At 41.8% G+C, this 18010-nt stretch overlaps 1 protein-coding gene across 1 annotated transcript; it reads left to right on the top strand.

Annotated features, from left to right (window-relative positions):
• Nucleotides 1-10274: 10274 nt before the first annotated feature.
• PMAIP1 (phorbol-12-myristate-13-acetate-induced protein 1) lies at nt 10275-14832 on the top strand. The gene is made up of 2 exons (XM_047767029.1): nt 10275-10532; nt 13140-14832. Exons 1-2 carry the CDS (start codon nt 10469-10471, stop codon nt 13244-13246), a joined length of 171 nt encoding a protein of 56 aa, XP_047622985.1. The 5' UTR covers nt 10275-10468; the 3' UTR covers nt 13247-14832.
• Nucleotides 14833-18010: the final 3178 nt, after the last annotated feature.

The following is an 18010-nucleotide window of genomic DNA, read 5'->3' as shown; positions in this document are numbered from 1 at the left end:
CTAGTATCCATGAGGACACAGGTTCGATCCCTGGCCTCGCTCAGTGGGTTAAGGATCTGGTGTTGCCATGAGCTGTGGTATAGGTTGAAGACACAGCCTGCATCCTGAGTTGCTGTGGCTGTGGTGTCGGCCAGCAACTCTAGGTCCTATTCGACTCCTAGCCTAGGAACCTCCATATGCAGCTGGTGCAGCCCTAAAAAAAAGGAACCTGACTAGTATCCATGAGGATGCAGTTCAATCCCAGGCCTCATTCAGTGGGTTAAGGATTAGGCATTGCTATGGCTGTGATGTAAGCCTCAGCTGCAGCTCCGATTCAACCCCTAGCCAGGGAACTTGCATATGTTGCAGATGTGACCTAAAAAGACAAAACAAACAAATGAAAAACAAAAACGAAGGCTCTGACAAAGGGCATGGGCAAGTGCTGTGGCACTTCTGTCACTCCTGTCACCCTTGCTGCCGACTCTGGATCAGACCCTGGTCTGAACTCAGCCTTTGTTCCTCAGGAGTCCCATTGTCTTCTGACTTTGTTCATAGTGTTATTTTCTGACCTGACATTTTACATTTCAAATGTGCTCTTGGGATGTGGTATTCACAAGCCAATCCAATTCTAAGATTATGGAAATATTCACCCATGATTGCTTCAACTACCTTCAAATGTGTCCAATGCTTATGTTTAACCTGTAAACCCTCAGGAGTTTGTTCTGATCAGAAAATGAGATAGGGATCAGACATTAATTTTTTTGCCCCCTGAATGTAAAGTCAATCATTTTAAAACAGTGTATGGAGTTATCTATCTTTTTTCCATTGTATTGAAAGGCCTCCTCCATCATATGTTTTATTCTCACCTGTTTTGAGGCCTGCACCATTAACTCTTTGCTCTGCTCTACTAGTTGTTTCAGACCTTGTTTTTACATCGACTTTATTTATAATATTGTAGCAAATGGAAGGGCTAGATCTCTTCAATTTGTTAACATTCCTCAGGAAATCTCTCTGGGGTTTGAAGTGGAATTGGATCACATTCATAGAGTAATTGGGCAGAGTCTTCTTTTCCAGGAATAATTCTTCCTTTATGACCTTCAGGACAACCAAGATTCTTCCTTTAGGTTTTGCATATGTATCGGGGAGCACACTTTAATAATTTTTGTTTGCATTATAAATGGGTAGTATTTTTTTAGAACATTATATATATATATATATATATATATATATATATATATATATATATATACACACACATTTTATATACATACACACACTATTTTTTTGACTTTTAGGGCCATATCCACACATATGGAAGTTCTCAGGCAGGGGTCCAATAGGAGGTGTAGCTGCTGGCCTATGCCATAGCCATAGCAACTTGAAATACAAGCCGAATTGGTGACTTACACCACAGCTCATAGCAATGCCGGATCCAGAGGAATCCCGGATCCTTAACCCACTGAGTGGGACGGGGATGAACCCACGTACTCATGGATACTTGTCGGGTTTGTTACTGCTGGAGCCACAAATGGATACTTTTTCTTTCTTTCTTTCTTTTTTGGCTGCCTCATGGCATATGGAGTTCCTGGGTCAGGGATTAGATCCGAGCTGCAGTCGGGGACCTAAGCCACAGCTGTGGCAAACCTGGATCCTTAACCCATTGTGCTGGGCTGGGGATCAAACCTGAATCCCAGCACTTCCAAGACATGACCAATCCCAGTGTGCCACAGCGGGAACTCCTCCTCTATCTTTTAAAAATAAAAATCTGACCACTCGGTGGGGACAATGGATATGAAGGTTTCATGAAGAGATATGGGGAAATTAGCATTAAGGAAAGTCTTGCAGTGTGAAGGGAGAATAGCTGAAAGAGGGCCAGGTGTGGAGGGGGAGCCTGTGAGGGGCTCTGCTATAGCCCAGGTGCAGGAGGTACTGGCCCAGGATGCAGAGAGCAATGATGAGCTTCCGGGGCTGTTCAGGACAACTTCACAAAGAAGGTGTGGCAGAGGGAGGTGCAGAGGGTGGGAGTTGGGTCTCCTGCTTGAATATCTGGAGGGCATCTTGGGGATGGCGCTGTGCATGCAGACTTCAAATTTGGAGGTTGAGTGGAAGCTCCAAGAGTTCACTTTTGAACCATACAAATTTGAAGTCTGAGGACACGCAGGTGGATGTGGGAGAAATTCTATGCTGCGAGTATATAGGGAGGAAATCTCTGAGAATGGGCTATGGAAATCCTGGGGGAGAGGAAGGAGTGAGCTTGCAAAGGCCTGTTCCAGTAGTGGGAGCAGCAAAGGGGACAGAGGAGGGCGGAGAGAAGCCAGAGGAACCCCGGAAGGCTTGGGACAGTGCTAATTCCTAAGGGTACATGTTCTAGTGCTACCTCTGAGCTTCTAGACTTGTAAATGTGGACGTTTATTTATTTATTTATTTTTTGTCTTTTTGCTATTTTTTTTGGGGGGGGGCCACTCCTGTGGCATATGGAGGTTCCCAGGCTAGGGGGTCCAATCGGAGCTGTAGCCGCCGGCCTACGCCAGAGCCACAGCAACACGGGATCCGAGCCGCGTCTGCAACCTACACCACAGCTCACGGCAACGCTGGATCGTTAACCCACTGAGCAGGGGCAGGGACCGAACCCGCAACCTCATGGTTCCTAGTCAGATTCATTAACCGCTGCGCCATGATGGGAACTCCTGGACGTTTATTATTAAAGAGAAATACTTTTATTAAAAAAAAAAAGGAGGCAGAATTTAAATACCCAGTGTTAGTAACCCCTTCTGATTATTGTCAACCTTTCTTATCAAACAACGATGAACTAGGTGTTGAGTAAGAAGTTTTGGGTCACCGTGGCTACGAGTTTACTTATTAGCGCTGTGAATTTAGGCCAACAAATACCTCCTTCAGCTCTGGTGCTCTCTTCTGCTCTGTGCCTGGTTCCATGGGTCCAGGAACTGGGGGTTGTGGGGAACAAGCCTGTAAGGTCTGAGCTCACGTGGAGTTTTGACCTCAAAAGGGGAAGTAGATGATAAACAAGCCAGGCAACTAAACACAATCTATTTCATGATAGATCGTCCCTGGGTGGGTAGGGATGGACAATTTTAGACATGACGGTGTGTGTGTCCCTGGGTCTTTTTGAGAAAATAGCATTTGTTCTAAGACTTGAATAGCCAGAAGGATCTAGACAAGGAAATATCCAGAGAAAGCATTCTAGGCAGAGTCAAGGTCAAGGGCAAAGGCTCAGAAGCAGGAAGTAAATTCGGAGAGTTTGAGGAAGAAGGCCCGGGGAGTCTCAGTGAGAAGCCGAGGAGTCCCGCTAACGGGAATCCAAGGCTGGCAGCTCTGATTCAGTGATACCCAGTCCACATCACGGGTGCTATTGGACTAAATTAGGCACCAACGAGGGTAATTAAGAATCCACCCTCAGTTTCCAAGACTACACAGCATGAAACTGTATCCCCTACCAGAGGAAGCAACTTCTGATTATTCACACAGCTGGATCACAATTCTGCTTGCACTAGTAACGCTCAAGGCTTCCGGACACTCAAAACATCTGATTCCCTGTTGCCCTCTTCTCACCTATTGTGTCTTTGTTTTGCCTCTTATGCCTCTTCTAGGTCATGATTACCATGCATTTCAGTGCTGCCACTGACCCATTCACAGGGTATAAACTGTGGGTCAATTATGTACCTATTATTACTGTTTTTATCCTTTTTCCCTAAGCCTATTTATTCTGGAGGTCCAGGCTTCTTTTGCCTCCTGATGATAATTAAGAAGGCTTTTTTTTTTCTTCCCCTACCTAGATGGTTTAAATTGTGAATTACAACACTCAACCAGAAAAGCATACAAACTACAAATTATTTTCAATCAACTATCTTGGGAAAATATTTTCGCATGTCACATAAATTTCACAATCAATTGTAAACCATTTTCAAGTATCTGCTCCCAATTCATATATATTTTATTTTTTTTTCACTAGAGTGTAAGCTATTTGAGGTCAAGCATCATTTCTCAAGTGACTTTTCATCCTCTCCATTAGTGTGTCAACATTATCTTAGGGGTTTGTTAAAATGTGTATTTCCAGACTAGTGGATTGTGATTCACTAGTCTGAGTTCAGGCAGGCCTGCATTTTAAATAAGTTTGTCAGTTGATTCTGAGGTTGTATTTGCACAGATTACATAATTGAACAATCGCTGCTTTCTAACTCTTATACAAGATTGAATTACCTTCCTAGTAGTTACTCAATGACACCCTACAAATCATTTTGTTTATCTTCAGATATTCCGGGTTCTAATAAACGAAGCACTTGCCAATAGTTTCTTGGATGAAATCCTCTAAACTAGCTGCATTTGTTTCCTTGTTGAAAATCAATAATTCAGCTAACTTAAATATTCAGGGAGTCCTGACCTGTTTCCAATATTCCGATGATACTTGTTGAACTGAACCACTGTCTATTTCACAAACTTGAACTAAGAATGTGAGGGGTATACATGCTTTCCTGTACAGATTTTCTGCCTGACAGATGTTCTAACCTGTTCCCTCAGAAGTCAGTCATTTGATTTCTTATCTTATCTATACTGCATTTGACCTTATTGCAGGTTGCTTCAAATCCATTGTCAAGTTTACTAAGGCCCTTTTGGTTTGTAAATGTGTAAATTGCAAATAGGATGAAAAAATGTATATATATAACTTTTTTTTAAGGCAATTGATAAAGGGAGATGTCAGCCATTCGAATTGTGTCCCTCAAAAGATATGCTGATGTCCTAATCCTCCATTTCCCCCCCACCCCTTCCAGTCTGTGAATGTGACTTCATTTGGAACTCCGGTCTTCCTAGATGTAATGGGATTAAAATGAAGCCATATTGGAGTTCCCACTGAGGGCTGTGGAGCAGTGGGTTAAAGGATCCTGTGTAGTCACGGCTGCGGCTCAGATTCAATCCCTGGCTCTGGGAACTTCCATTTGCCACAGCACAGCCATTAAACAAACAAACAAACAAACAAATAAATAAAATGAGGTCATGCTAGATTGGAGTGAGCCCTAATCCAGTGATTGATGTTTGTATAAGAAGAGAGAAATTCGTAAATCAACTCTACTTAAATTTAAAAAATTTTTTAAAAGAATAAATATAGGAGTTCCCATGGTGCAGCGGAAAGAAATCCGACTAGGAACCAAGAGGTTGAGGGTTTGATCCCTGGCCTCGATCAGTGGGTTAAGGATCTGGCATTGCCATGAGCTATGGTGTAGGTCAAAGCTGTGGCTCGGATCCCACGTTGCTGTGGCTGTGGTATATAGGACAGCAGCTCTGGCTCCGATTCGACCCCTAGCCTGGGAATCTCCATATGCCGTGGGTGCGGCCCTAAAAAGCAAAATAAAATGAAATGAAATAAAAAATTTTAAAAAGAATAAATACAGTAATTAATGGCAAAAAAAAAAAAAAAAGCGAAATTCTGTCACAGATACATAGGGGAGAAGGCCATGTAAAGACAGGCTGAGATTTTGAGTAACAACACATCCACAGGTCAAGGAATGCCAAGGATTGTTGGCAATTACCAAAAGTTAGAAGAGGGAGTTCCTGTTGTGGCTTATTGGGTTAAGAATCTGACTAGCATCCATGAGGATGTGGGTTTGATTCCCAGCTTCGCTCAGTGGGTTAAGGATCTGGTGTTGCAGCAAGCTGCGGTATAAGTTGCAGATGTGACTTGGATCTGGCATTGCTGTGGCTTTGGTGTAGGCTGGCAGCTGTGGCTCTGATTGGACCCCTAGCCTGGGAACTTCCATATGCTGTGGGTATGGCTCTAAAAAGCAAAAAAAAAAAAAGTTACAAGAGCTGAGGAAGGATGACTTCGCTAAAGTCTTTAGAAAGAGACTGGGGTTGTGGCACAGCAGAAACGAATCCGACTAAGAACCATGAGGTTGAGGGTTCGATCCCTGGCCTCGCTCAATGGGTTAGGGATCCGGCATTGCCGTGAGCTGTGGTGTAGGTCGCAGATATGGCTCAGATCTGGCATTGCTGTGGCTCTGGTGTAGGCCAGTGGCTACAGTTCCGATTAGACCCCTAGCCTGGGAACCTCCATATTCTGTGAGTGTGGCCCTAAAAAGGACAAAAGCCAAAAAAAGGAAAGAAAAAAAGGAAAAAGAAAGAAAGATACTGGGAAACCCTGATTCAAACTTCTAGCCTCCAAAACCATGTGGGAATACATTTCTATTGTTTTAAACCACTCGGTCTGTGAATCTTTGTTATGGCAGCCTTAGGAAATAATATAGGAGGAAATAATTACATTTAGGCTGAAAAACATCAAGCCTTGCTCTAATAGAATGTGGTCTTATCCTAGGCAGGAAATATAGGAATTTTATTGATTTATTTATTTTCTTTTTCTTATGGCTGCTCCTGTAGCATATGGAATTTCCCAGGCTAGAGGTTCGAACCGAAGCTGCAGGTGAAACCTATGCCAAGCCACAGCAACACCAGATCCGAGCTGCATCTTTGACCTATGCCACAGCTTGTCAAAACGCTGGATCTGGAGTTCCTATCATGGCTCAGCAGAAAGGAATCTGACTAGCATCCATGAGGACACAGGTTTGATCCCTGGCCTGGCCTTCCTCAGTGGGTTAAGGACCCAGTGTTACCATGAACTGTGGTGTAGGTTGAAGACACAGCTTGGATCTGGCATTGCTGTGGCTGTGGAGTAGACCAGTGGCTATAGCTTCTGTTTAGCCCCTAGCTTGGGAACCTCCAAATGCTGCGGGTGTGGCCTTAAAAAGACAAATAAAGAAAAGAAAAAGAAAAAAGAAAAAAGAAAAGAAACACTGAATCCTTAACCCCCTGAGCAAGTCCAGGGATCAAATCTGTATCCTCACAGTCAGGTTTTTAATCCTCTGGGTCACAATGGGAATTCCAGGATATACAGGAATTTTAATAAAGACAGGGTTGAAACAGGGACTGTCTTTGCTGACACTAGCATCTTATATGAGAATTACCATAACATATATCTTGACCAGTCACACTGTCTTGGGTCTTGACTTGATTCTGCTAGGCACATTGCTGCCAGAGTGAACCTTCTAAAATTTGGTCACATCACTCATGTGCTTAAAACCTTCAGTGATGCCCCCTGTGATGTCTGCCCCATGTGTGCCCCATGAAGTCTGTTAAATCATGGGAAAACTCCTCAGAACTCCTCAGGTAGCTTCTCTCCCCACTCCCCCTCTGCCCGCTCTTCAGTCTCTGCATGGAACGTATTTCTTCCTTTTGACCTCATTGCTCAGCCAACTTCTATTCACACCTTGTATCTCTTTGGAGCTGCCTTTCCTGCTCAGTTGCCCTCCAAGTGGTCCCACAGCCTGCTATAATTTCCCTGGTACAACCATGATGCACATCTTCTTGCACCTGGCTGTGTACTTACCTGTATTATCTTCTAGACTTGCTACTCAGGCTGGTATTTAGGGCCCAAAGGCATCAGCTTCACCAGAGTCTAAGAGGCAGAATCTCAAGCCCAGCCAGAGGTCCACAATCAGATGTGCATTTGAATTAGACCCTCAAGTGATTCTTCTGCACATTGAATTTGTGTGGGGCTGGTCTCTTTGAAGTAGTTTCCATGCGGGTAGGAAGTACTGTCTCCCCAGAATCCAGCACAGTGTTGGTCTTAAAACAGAGATTTAAGTGATCAGTGCATCAGGCTGATTTTGTGTTAACACATATGCCATACAGGAAAAAAACAGTCTCTTTTTAACAGAATCAACAGACACAGGCCTATAGCCTATACATTTTGTCATAGGTTTCCTTAAAATTCCACCCTCATTCATCTCTCATATCCTCTTGTTTTCCTGTCAAATCCTATTTTCTGCATGAAATAGATGGATGACTATTCTATTAGCAATCATGTTTACTGTTTTTTTTTTTTTTAGTAATTTTTTAAAAAAAAATTCCAAGTGACAACACAGGCCTGGCCAAATTTACACTGTTATTTCTGAACTTGTCCATGAAAACTAAAACCTGGTAATAGCTTAAAAAATTGTCTTCACCAGTCCTTTTTTAAAAAACAGATAATTGAGGATTCATTATTTTGTCAGCCTCTGGGTCCAAATATCCCATGATTCTATTTCTTACAGTGCAGGTTCTCATTAAATGATACATAACTTTTCCAGAAAGGTAAACAGTTTAGAATAGAAAGCCTTTTCACACATAGCTCTTAATTCTCTTAATAGAATGTTAGACCAGAGGAAGAGTTTATGGACCATCTAAAATCTAAAATCTTCACAAGTCCCCCATAAATGTCTGATTTGGGCCCATTTCTGAAGCCCACCCTCCCCTTTTCCTTCCAGCAAGTTGAATTTGCAGTTCCCTAAGTCACAACTTGCCTAAAATTTGTATCTAGTATGGGTCATGTGGCCAACAACTTCTTATAATGATAATGTTAGAGGTCAAGATTGACACACCCTTTGTAGTAAACATGGTGTAATTTGTTTTTCTTTTGTTGAATGTCTATACTGCATCTCAGGGTGCAGGAGTTGATGAGAAGTTTACTAATTTATCTAATCAGGGATCCAACGGTGTCAGTCAAAAAGAGCCTTGAGAATTTTGGGGGGCTACCAGGTTCAAGATAAGCTGCATCTCTCTTGGGCTTCCTGTGACATGTGGTGGTAACTCCTGAATTTTGTGTATTCTTATCCCTGGGTGTTCATCACACTCAAAACCAAATTGTTTAAATTCAAGAGTAGTTTTGTTCCATGCTTATAGCATTGTCTACATTTCTGCAGGACCAAGCCACAAATAAAAACCTGCAGGTTTGTGTTGATTGAATGACTTAAGGTAAACAAACAAGTTCAAATGCCTACTGGGGCCAGATCAAGTAAATGAGAAAAACAAACAGCAGGGAGCGTGGCCAACCTGAGCGTCCGACCCCGCCCAACATCTCTCTACAGGGAATGGCAGCCTCCAGCCCGCTCTGCTCTTTAGGAAAACGGATCCTGCGTTGTCAGGAACTAATGATTTCCTAAAGGAAGCCAGAAATCTGGACTTTTAATGTAATCTCTCCATTTTTAAATGTTGGAAAACCAATTCGAATTTTCACAAGACATCTGGTAGACCAATACGGAGAACCAAACCAAGCACTTCTAGAAAGTCATGGAGCTCTAAGCAACCAATTTACAGCCTCTGCATTATTCAGGGCAAATAATAAAAGAACACCCTTTTTCTAAAACACTGATTCCTGGGAAGGCGGCAGTGGGTAAGTGGGCTTGCTCGGTATGGGCCTGACAGGGTTCAGATTCTGCCACTGATCTCTGCCTGTGTGAGCTGAGGCAACTCGATCCCTGCAAATTTCAGCTTTTGAACCACACGATCTAAAGTGGCCACACGATGCTAAGAATGCCAGTTTGGTAGGGTAGTTCTGAGGACAGAATAGGAAATGCCTGCGGAATCCCTTAGCATGAAGGGGTCCTCAATACCTACGACTATGCCAAATGACTCCTCCTTTTTACAAAAACAAAAGTATTCAAGTGCCAGCCAAACATCGTGCAAATAACTTCCTATTCCCAGATTCCTCATTCTTTCCTCCACAAAAGCATTGAAAGTTTTCTACACGACGACCTACTCTTTTTTTGTGTTACTAAGCATCTAGAATGGTCAGGAGACCCATGGGGAATACGCTCTACTTTTTCAACCCAGCCGTGAATTAGTCAGCCCCCTCCCTCATTCACATTCCCTCCCCCTCCCAAATCTAAAGTGTTTGCTCGCGTGCTCCGAGTTTTCAATTTGCAACAATTTCACAATAGTTTCAATTTCAATCTGGTACTTTTCTCACTTGGCTTCTGGCACCATCTCTATGGTTATTAAAGTTTTCTTCATTTCACGTCCCAGAAACTTCCTAAGTTCTCGGAGTTTGAAAACTGTCCTCTTCTAAACTCTTTTCGGGGTTTGTTTACAGACGTCGCTAATTGCCCATTTCTGATAAGGACGAAGCTCCAGGCTTCCCCATCCCCAACCTTCTGCTAGGAGAAGGTTCTGCTTCTTTCTCCGCTCGCGACTCCTACACCCCGACAAGTCTGCAGCTGACTCGTTTGTCAAGGAAGTAATTTCCAGGCTGGGCCGTGTCTCTCCCGCCAAGCTCCCGGCGCCCCCCGCCGCGGATCGGCGCCGCCGCAGGTCGCCAGCGGGTCCCGGCGGGTCGCGCTACACCGCGCGCCGCGCTAGGCCAGTTACTCGCTACCCCCGCCCCTCTGCGCGCTGGTCCGAGGGGGCGGGGACAGGGGCGGGCCCGGCGTCAAGTTTCTCTACGTCACCGGGAAGTCCCCATTAGGTCGGAGCGCGGGCAGCGGCGGGAGCGCAAACCTCAGAGACTCTCGGGCGTTCAGGGTGTTGCTTCTCAAGCTCTCTCCCGCTTGCTCGCTTCTGCCCGACCGCCCCGCGCGCAGCCTGCTACCTGCAGAGCCAAGGTGCTCGGGTCCGGGGACTGAGTTCTCGGAGTTTTGCGGCAAAGTTCCGGCGGCTGTTTGCGGAGATGCCTGGAAGGAGGTCTCGTAGGAACACTCAGACGAACCCTACGCGGGTGGCCCTCCCGCCAGGTAGAGAGCAGCTGGGGCCCGCGGAGATCCTGACCCGGGGCGGAGGCTGGGGTCGAGGTCTCGGTCCGGGCGGAGTCACCCCATGTGCGCCGGGCCTCAAGGTCAGGCCGGCGCTGTTCCCTTGCACATGTTTTAGGGGCGCCGGCAGGAAGTTCTTTGGGGGTTTAACCGCGGACCGTGGATATGACCAGGGAGGGAGTCCGGCTTAGGGTTGGGATGCAGCAGCATTTCAGAGGATGCTGAGATCAGCTTTCCCATCCCCACTTGTTCTGCCCCTGGGCCATGGGAAGAAAAAGAGCAAGTACGGGCGCCAGCCACGCGGAGAAAGTCATTGCCATGGCGGGTGGGGCCGAGAGAGGCTCCAGGAGCTTCCTGGCCTCCCAGCGTTTTCTGAGAGAGGCCCTCTCCCTCCCGTATTCTTGATCTTTTGAGCCTTACCCCCCTACCCCAGGCAGTAATAATGCTTGATACTATCACAGCCCTTCCACAAAAAACTGATGGAGGGGTTGGAGGTCCCACAAGGACTGGTGAAGTCAGGATAATAGAAAGTTTTTCTTCTTTGTTAGAAGTGTAACATTTTAACAATCGATATTAGCTGCAGAAATGGGGTAGGAGAAGAGGAGTTGGTCCGCAATGTTTTTCAATCCACCCGTTCCTCTGCCCTTCCCCATCCGTGTACCTCATCAAATAATTTAAGGTCGGTTTCCTTATAAATCTTATCAAATGGAGCAGCCATCTGCTCCTAAGGAGCAGTTGCAAAGAAGGCAAATAAGTCTCTGAGCTGGAAATCTGTGTGGGTCATACTGCTGTTACATCAGATGGTAATAGGCCCTTTTATACTTAGTTTAACTTTTTAGAGCCCATGGACCGCTCAAAGGAAGTGGTGCATTGCCCGTGTGGTCATGGCAAAGCTGGCACCAGGCTGCTCTCTTGACTCTTGCTTGGGAGGGAAGAAACTTTGCCCGTCTTTTGTGCTGGCCCAGAAATCTGGCCATGTTTCAAAAATTTCTCATCATCTTCAAGATCCGACTTACTCCCTATTAATAAGAGACAGCAGAAAGGTCCCTCTTAAACTTGGTTAGATAGTAATACAGTAAAAACAACAAAAAACCAAACAAAACCAAAATTAAGGTATAAGTGACATGTAACATTGTATTAGTTTTAGATGTACACCATGATTTGATATATGTGTGTACTATGACATGATTACCACAGTAAGTTTAGTTAACATCGATCACCACACAGTTACATTTTTTATTAATACATTCATAGATGTAACAAAAAATTAATACATTTATAGATGTAAAAAAAAAAAGGAAACAACTAGGTGCTATTATCTGCCCTTTTTAATGAAAGGGATAGTTTTTCCTCTTACAATTCAGGGCTTCCAAAATTGTATGCTGAGTGATAATTTGTTTCTGTTTTTGTTTTTTAGGATAGCATGTTAATATATTCCACTCACTGAAAAAAACATGTCTTTGTAGATACTTCTCCAAATGCTTGACACCGTAGCCTATAAAGAAAGATAGCTTACAAGAGATTTATTAGGTCTCAGAGATTATATAAAGTTTTTTTTTTTTTTTAGGAATTATGAAAATTTAACTCAGCTCTTAGGAAAAGATAAATTGGTTGAAATGTAGGTTTAAAAATCCACTTTAATATATATTTACAGTTTTTGTTTATCTGAGCCTAAATAGGCTATCTGCAGGGTCTGCTTATAAAATAAATCAGATTTTAACTTACAGTCATAATTTTTAGTGTTTATAATCATGATGTTGAATTGAACCAAAAGGAAGCGGAATTGTTCTTGGAAATATCCAAGAAAATTGAAATTATGACCAGTATAGATTTGGTGTTAATTCCATCTACTTAAAAAGTTCACTTGGAAATTAGATTATAAAGATTCCCCCCCATACAATATCTTAAAAAGTAGTAAGTATATGAATTAAATATTACTTATTTTGTGCTTCACTTATCTCCATAAAGGCAATGGATTGGTACAGTTTGGGGAGACTTTGGCTTAGGCTCATGTGTAAACTTATAATTATTTTAGAAAATGTGGACTTCATTTTGGAATAAGAATTTATGAATCTTTCAAAAGAAAATTTCATGAGGCTAAGAATACATTTAGATTTGCCTAGTATGAGGGCATAATTTGAGCTATGAATTATTGGTTGCCATTTACAAAATAAATTATACTCAAAAACAACATAGAAGAATTTAGAATTTGACTTAAGTCTCTAACCAATTTTAAATGAGAAAGAAAAGGATGACATCAGTTGGGTTGGCAAAGGCTTGCTGTTTGTGGTGTGTGACATAAATGTCTATATTTGAAAGTAAGATAACATTTGCCTCATCCAGGATTGCAAAATAAATGTCTTTATTCTTTAACTTTTGGTTGTTTATGAATCACCGTGTATTGGTGTATGTCACGTGTGTGCGTTTGAGAGGGGCAGCAAGTAGCCTTTCTCACATTTTAGAAAACAAGTGTGCTTAAAAGGTAAACGCTGGGATAAACACTCAACTTGTCTCTGGGATGAACGTTTTAACTCTTGCTGGTTGCCGTTTGCAATGTTGTCAGGATAACTTTGATGTTTTCTTTTTCAGATCCTGAAGTCGAGTGTGCCATTCAGTTCAGAAGGATTGGAGACAAACTGAACTTCCGGCAGAAACTTCTGAATCTGATAGCCAAACTCTTCCGCCTAGGAACCTGACTTCAGAAGCTTGTGAATGAGGAGACTCCTTTAAAATGGAAGATTCCCCAGTAGGTGCAGATTTCATCAGTTAGAGGAGAGAATGCCTTGTAATGGAGAAGAATGTGAAGGAGCTCTCACTTGCTTTCGGATGCCCTAGGAATCGAAGACGGATAGGTCAAAAATGAGTTTCTGCTGGACGTTTTCCAGAAGTCGGTGTTTTGGATGCGAGAACATTAAAAAATGACTTTGTTAATTTTGAAGCAGGAATGGGAGAGTTATGAAAATAGGGGAGTTATTATTTATACATTTGGTTTTTGCTTTAGAGTCTTGTTCTAGTCTTTTTGCTGAAGGTTGCTGCCCAGCTTGGTGTAAAAGGAGTTGCCAAATGATTAGCTTATGGGCAAGGGTCAAGAAACAGAATATGTTCAATGTTTGTTTCTGCTTTTGGATGGCAGCTTCAGAGCAATGTGTAGTATTTAGTTTATATATATTATCTTGTTAAAAGTAAGGATTTTTTTCATGAGAACACTGAATGTCATAATGAATGTTGATTGCATAGGTCACTACAAAATATAATTTGCTAGGTTTTTTTTTTTTGACTCAAAATGTATTGTTTCTGTGCCAATGACCTTTTATTAAATGTGTTCTTATGGGAATTAACTAGGAAGTTATATATTTTGAAAAAATTTGATAGAAGTGTTACTTGGTATCAGTAAAATTCTTTCAGTTTGAATATTAAAAAGAAAAAGAGCATGGGGATTTTGTATAACCAAGAATAATGAAAAAAAGTGACAGTTTTTTTTATTGCTGTAATATAAACTTAGTAAAACAAATATTTATTAGTAAAATAAATATAACTTAGTAAGAAAATGAATGTGTTTCTAAAGAAGTTTCTAAAATCTGTCGAGCATCCTTTCTCATACTAGTTGGTATGCATTGTATAAGGGTGATCTTTCAAGAGAAATTAAGCATGTTTTCATAATTGGGATATATATATGGACAGATGACTTGTCCAGAATGAAAATCTTTTAATGTCTAAAAATTCCTATGATATCCATCCATCCATATATATACATATATATATATTAGGGTATACATTATGTGCTATGTATGTAGCATTACAGTAATCTGTACATTCTAAGTTTTATGAACTCTGTTTTTTTGTTATTATTAAAAGGCTAGGCTATCACAAAGTCCCCAAACATATAAAAAAAGAATGTCATGATGGGATTTCAATAGGAATAACTTTATTTATGTTACCTATTTATAATTAAAATATTTTCTGTTTAGTTTAAAAATGTGTATTTAGTTAAAGTTGAATTTTTGGCTTGTGAGGCAAGGGCTTCATAACTACTTTAACTCTTACAATAAGAATGTTTTAATATAGGCTATAGTCACTTTAGATGAAAAATTACCTCAGCATCTGTTTTTCTTCAGTATTACTTAAAGCTGTTAGTTTATTTAGTTACAAAGATTTTTTTTGTTTGTTTTTTTGGTTTGCCTAGAGGCCGCTGTTTTGCCATGTGAGTATTTATGATCTAACTATTTATGCATATATACATATGAATGATACTGTAGCTGTGAACTATTAAAAATCAACACCATTTTTTGTTTGTTTTCTTCATAATGTAAACTAGCGAGTGTTCATTATTAAACCAAAATATTTTAACTGATTTCCATCAGCAGGTACCTTTTGACCAAACCTTCTTCTCCAGTTCTGTGGTGGGAGTGGGAAATATAGGGGCATTTGGCATGATTTCTGCTGTCAAGGGACTTAGACTTTAATTAGGAAAGGAAGTAGTGAAAAATTGGAAATGAATGCCAGGCATAGGTCTTGAATGCTGCTGAGGCCCTCACACTGATACCCGGAGAGATGTATTTAAAGTAGCCTAAAAAAAAACAGAAACAAAAAACTAAAACTGTTAAATGCATATTGCTAAGTGAAAGAGCTACATACTGTGTAATTCCAACTACATGACACTGGAAAAGAAAAACTATGGAGACAGTAAAAGGATTGGTGGTTGTCAGGGACTCTGAGGGAGGGAAGGGAGGGATGAATAGAAACCAGAGGAGTTTTAGAGCAGTGAAATCATTCAGTATGATATTGTAATAGTTGACACTTGCAATTGTGTATTTGTCAAAACCCACAGAACTTAGAAAGAAAGAACCCCAATGTCAACTATGGGCTTTAATTACTAATAATGTATCAATATTGGCTCATTGTAACAAATATACCACACTGATGGAAATGATAGGGTATATGGGAACTCTGTGATTTCTGCTTACTTTTCTGTAAACCTAAAACTGCTCAACAAATAAAGTCAGTTAATTAAAAAAAAAAAAAAAAGCCTACAGAGATTCATGGTCTAATTAGAGGTAAGACCCCATCCTTGGCTGCTCCTGGGTTTGTCTGCCAGGCAAGAGGAGCTTCTGTGCAGTTTCTGTGTAGGTGACCTCATGCTTCTCTCCGCCCTAGCCCGAGCAGCAAGTATTGCTTCATCTGAAGCTATTCATGTGCAGAAGTAGGTATGACTCTAGTGGCCTTCCTGTTTGAGTGTGAGAACCCAAAAGACCCTAAGTGTGTGACCTCAATCTAAGAGCCACATCTTTGACCCACTTCTGCCCTCTGAGTCAATGGGAGATGACAGAATTGGAGGAGGACAGGGGCATTGGCATCATTAAGTGTGGGGTCAGTGCATGACATGATGTGAGGGTCACTGGAAGAGGGAATCCTGTCTGTGTCCCTATGCCTGTGTCCCTAATCCTCTTTGCATAGCCAGGATTGAACCACTGGTGTTAGTTTTGCTAAAAGTACCCAGATTCTCTTATATAAGGAGTCACACAGAGAGGGCTTAGGCACAGTTCATGATATTTATAAAGACTTCTGAGAACTCTCTCTCTTGCTCTCTTTAATTTTTCTTTTTAGGGCTGTATCTGTGGCATATAGAAGTTCCCGGGCTAGGGGTCAAATCGGAGGTGAAGCTGCTCACCTACATCACAGCCACAGCAACATAGAATCTGAGCCACATCTGCTACTACACTGCAGCTCATGGCAACACTGGAAACTCAACCCACTGAGGGGGGTCAGGGACCGAACCCGAGTCCTCACAGATACTAGTCAGGTTTGTTACTGCTGAGCCACAATAGGAACTCCTGGGAACTCTATTTTAATGTCAAAAAATTCCCATTGTGCCCACATACTTTTTTTTGTTTCTCTCTCTTTTTTTTGTTTCTCTCTTTTTTTCGTTTCTTTCTTTTTCTTTCTTTCTTTCTTTCTTTCTTTCTTTCTTTCTTTCTTTCTTTCTTTCTTTCTTTCTTTTTTTTTTCTTTCTTTCTTTCTTTCTTTCTTTCCTTCCTTTCCCTCCCTCCCTCCCTCCCTCCTTTCTTTCTTTCCTCCCTCACTACTTTCTCTTTCTTTCTTTCTTCCTTTCTTCCTTTCTTTCTTTCTTTCCTTCTTTCCTTCCTTCCTTCTTTCTTTCTTTCTTTCTTTCCTTCTTTCCCTCTTTCCTTCTTTCTTTCTTTCTTTCCTTCTTTCCTTCTTTCTTTCCTTCTCTCTTTCTCTCCTTCTCTCCTTCTCTTTCTTTCTTTCTTTCTTCCTTCCTTCCTTCCTTCCTTCCTTCCTTCCTTCCTTCCTTCCTTCCTTCCTTCCTTCCTTTCCTGCATCCATGGCATGCTGCAGTCCCTGGGGCCAGGGATCAAACCTGTGTCACAACAATGACCCAGGCTACTTCAGTGACAAGGTGGGATCCTTAACCTGCTGAGCCACAAGAGAACTCCTTGTCCAAATAATTGTAATTTATCTATTGACTGACAAAAAGTTATTATGAATTTAAAAAATACCTTTTGATTTTCAGTTACATTAAAAAGAAAACTTCAGTAGTCTGCATATTTGAGAAGAATCTGTATTTTGATCATCTATCATGTATTTATGAAGGAAGCAAGTTGTTCTTTAGTCTAAAGATGCTGGGCACTAAGATTTGGGGTGTTTAATCCCTTGCAATCACTCTGTCCAGATACACACAGACCACTGGGCAAAGAACAGCATAAATGGTGAGAATCCTGTCAAACTCCTCTGACCTTTGTCAGAGGGAAAGATGCCCTAGGAAATAACTGACAGTTTGAAAACAGAATGGTGACCTGACTGGTAGTGATGAGATACAAAGAGCACCCCACTTTGGAGAGCTTAAGCTGGAGAGCTTAAGGCAGCCTGTATGAGCCAGAGTTAGTCCTATGAAATCAAGAGACCCAGATCATCTCTAAATTCCCTTGTGTGAAAGAGAAAAGGGGGTGACAAAGGGGCTGAAGAAAGTCTCCCATCACACTCCCAGTCCTACTAATCCCCTTCATTTCAGACAGTATTAAAAGAGAACTGGGAGTTCCTGTCCTGGTCCAGTGGAAATGAATCGGACTTGGAACCATGAGGTTGCCGGTTCAATCCCTGGCTTTGCTTAGTGGGTTAAGGATCCGGCATTGCCATGAGCTGTGATGTAGGTCACAGATGTGGCTCAGATCTGGCATTGCTGTGGCTGTGGCGTAGGCCAGCAGCTATAGCTCTGATTTGACCCCTGGCCTGGGAATCTCCATATGCCTCTGGTGAAGCCCTAAAAAGCAAAAAAAAACAAAAAGAAAACTGAAGAGTTTGCAAACAGAAGTAAAAGAGTGAATGTAAAAAGCCATATATATATATATATAATCCCGATATATTAATGTATCCATATATATTAATTATATTAAGTAATATATATTTTCTAATCACATCCAGATTATATATATGTGTGTGTG

This window comes from Phacochoerus africanus, chromosome 2 (genome assembly GCF_016906955.1).
Source record: "Phacochoerus africanus isolate WHEZ1 chromosome 2, ROS_Pafr_v1, whole genome shotgun sequence".
In the NCBI taxonomy this organism is placed as follows: Eukaryota; Metazoa; Chordata; class Mammalia; order Artiodactyla; family Suidae; genus Phacochoerus; species Phacochoerus africanus.
Note: the sequence above shows the minus strand (reverse complement) of the source record. Positions and strands in the feature narration are given on the sequence as shown.

What these genes read in the sequence shown, in the direction of transcription:
- PMAIP1 (XM_047767029.1), top strand. Translation starts at nt 10,469, where the DNA reads ATGCCTGGAAGGAGGTCTCGTAGGAACACTCAGACGAACCCTACGCGG. An exon ending in GCGGGTGGCCCTCCCGCCAG is followed by an intron (nt 10,533 to 13,139) that starts GTAGAGAGCAGC and finishes TTTCTTTTTCAG; the next exon opens with ATCCTGAAGTCGAGTGTGCC.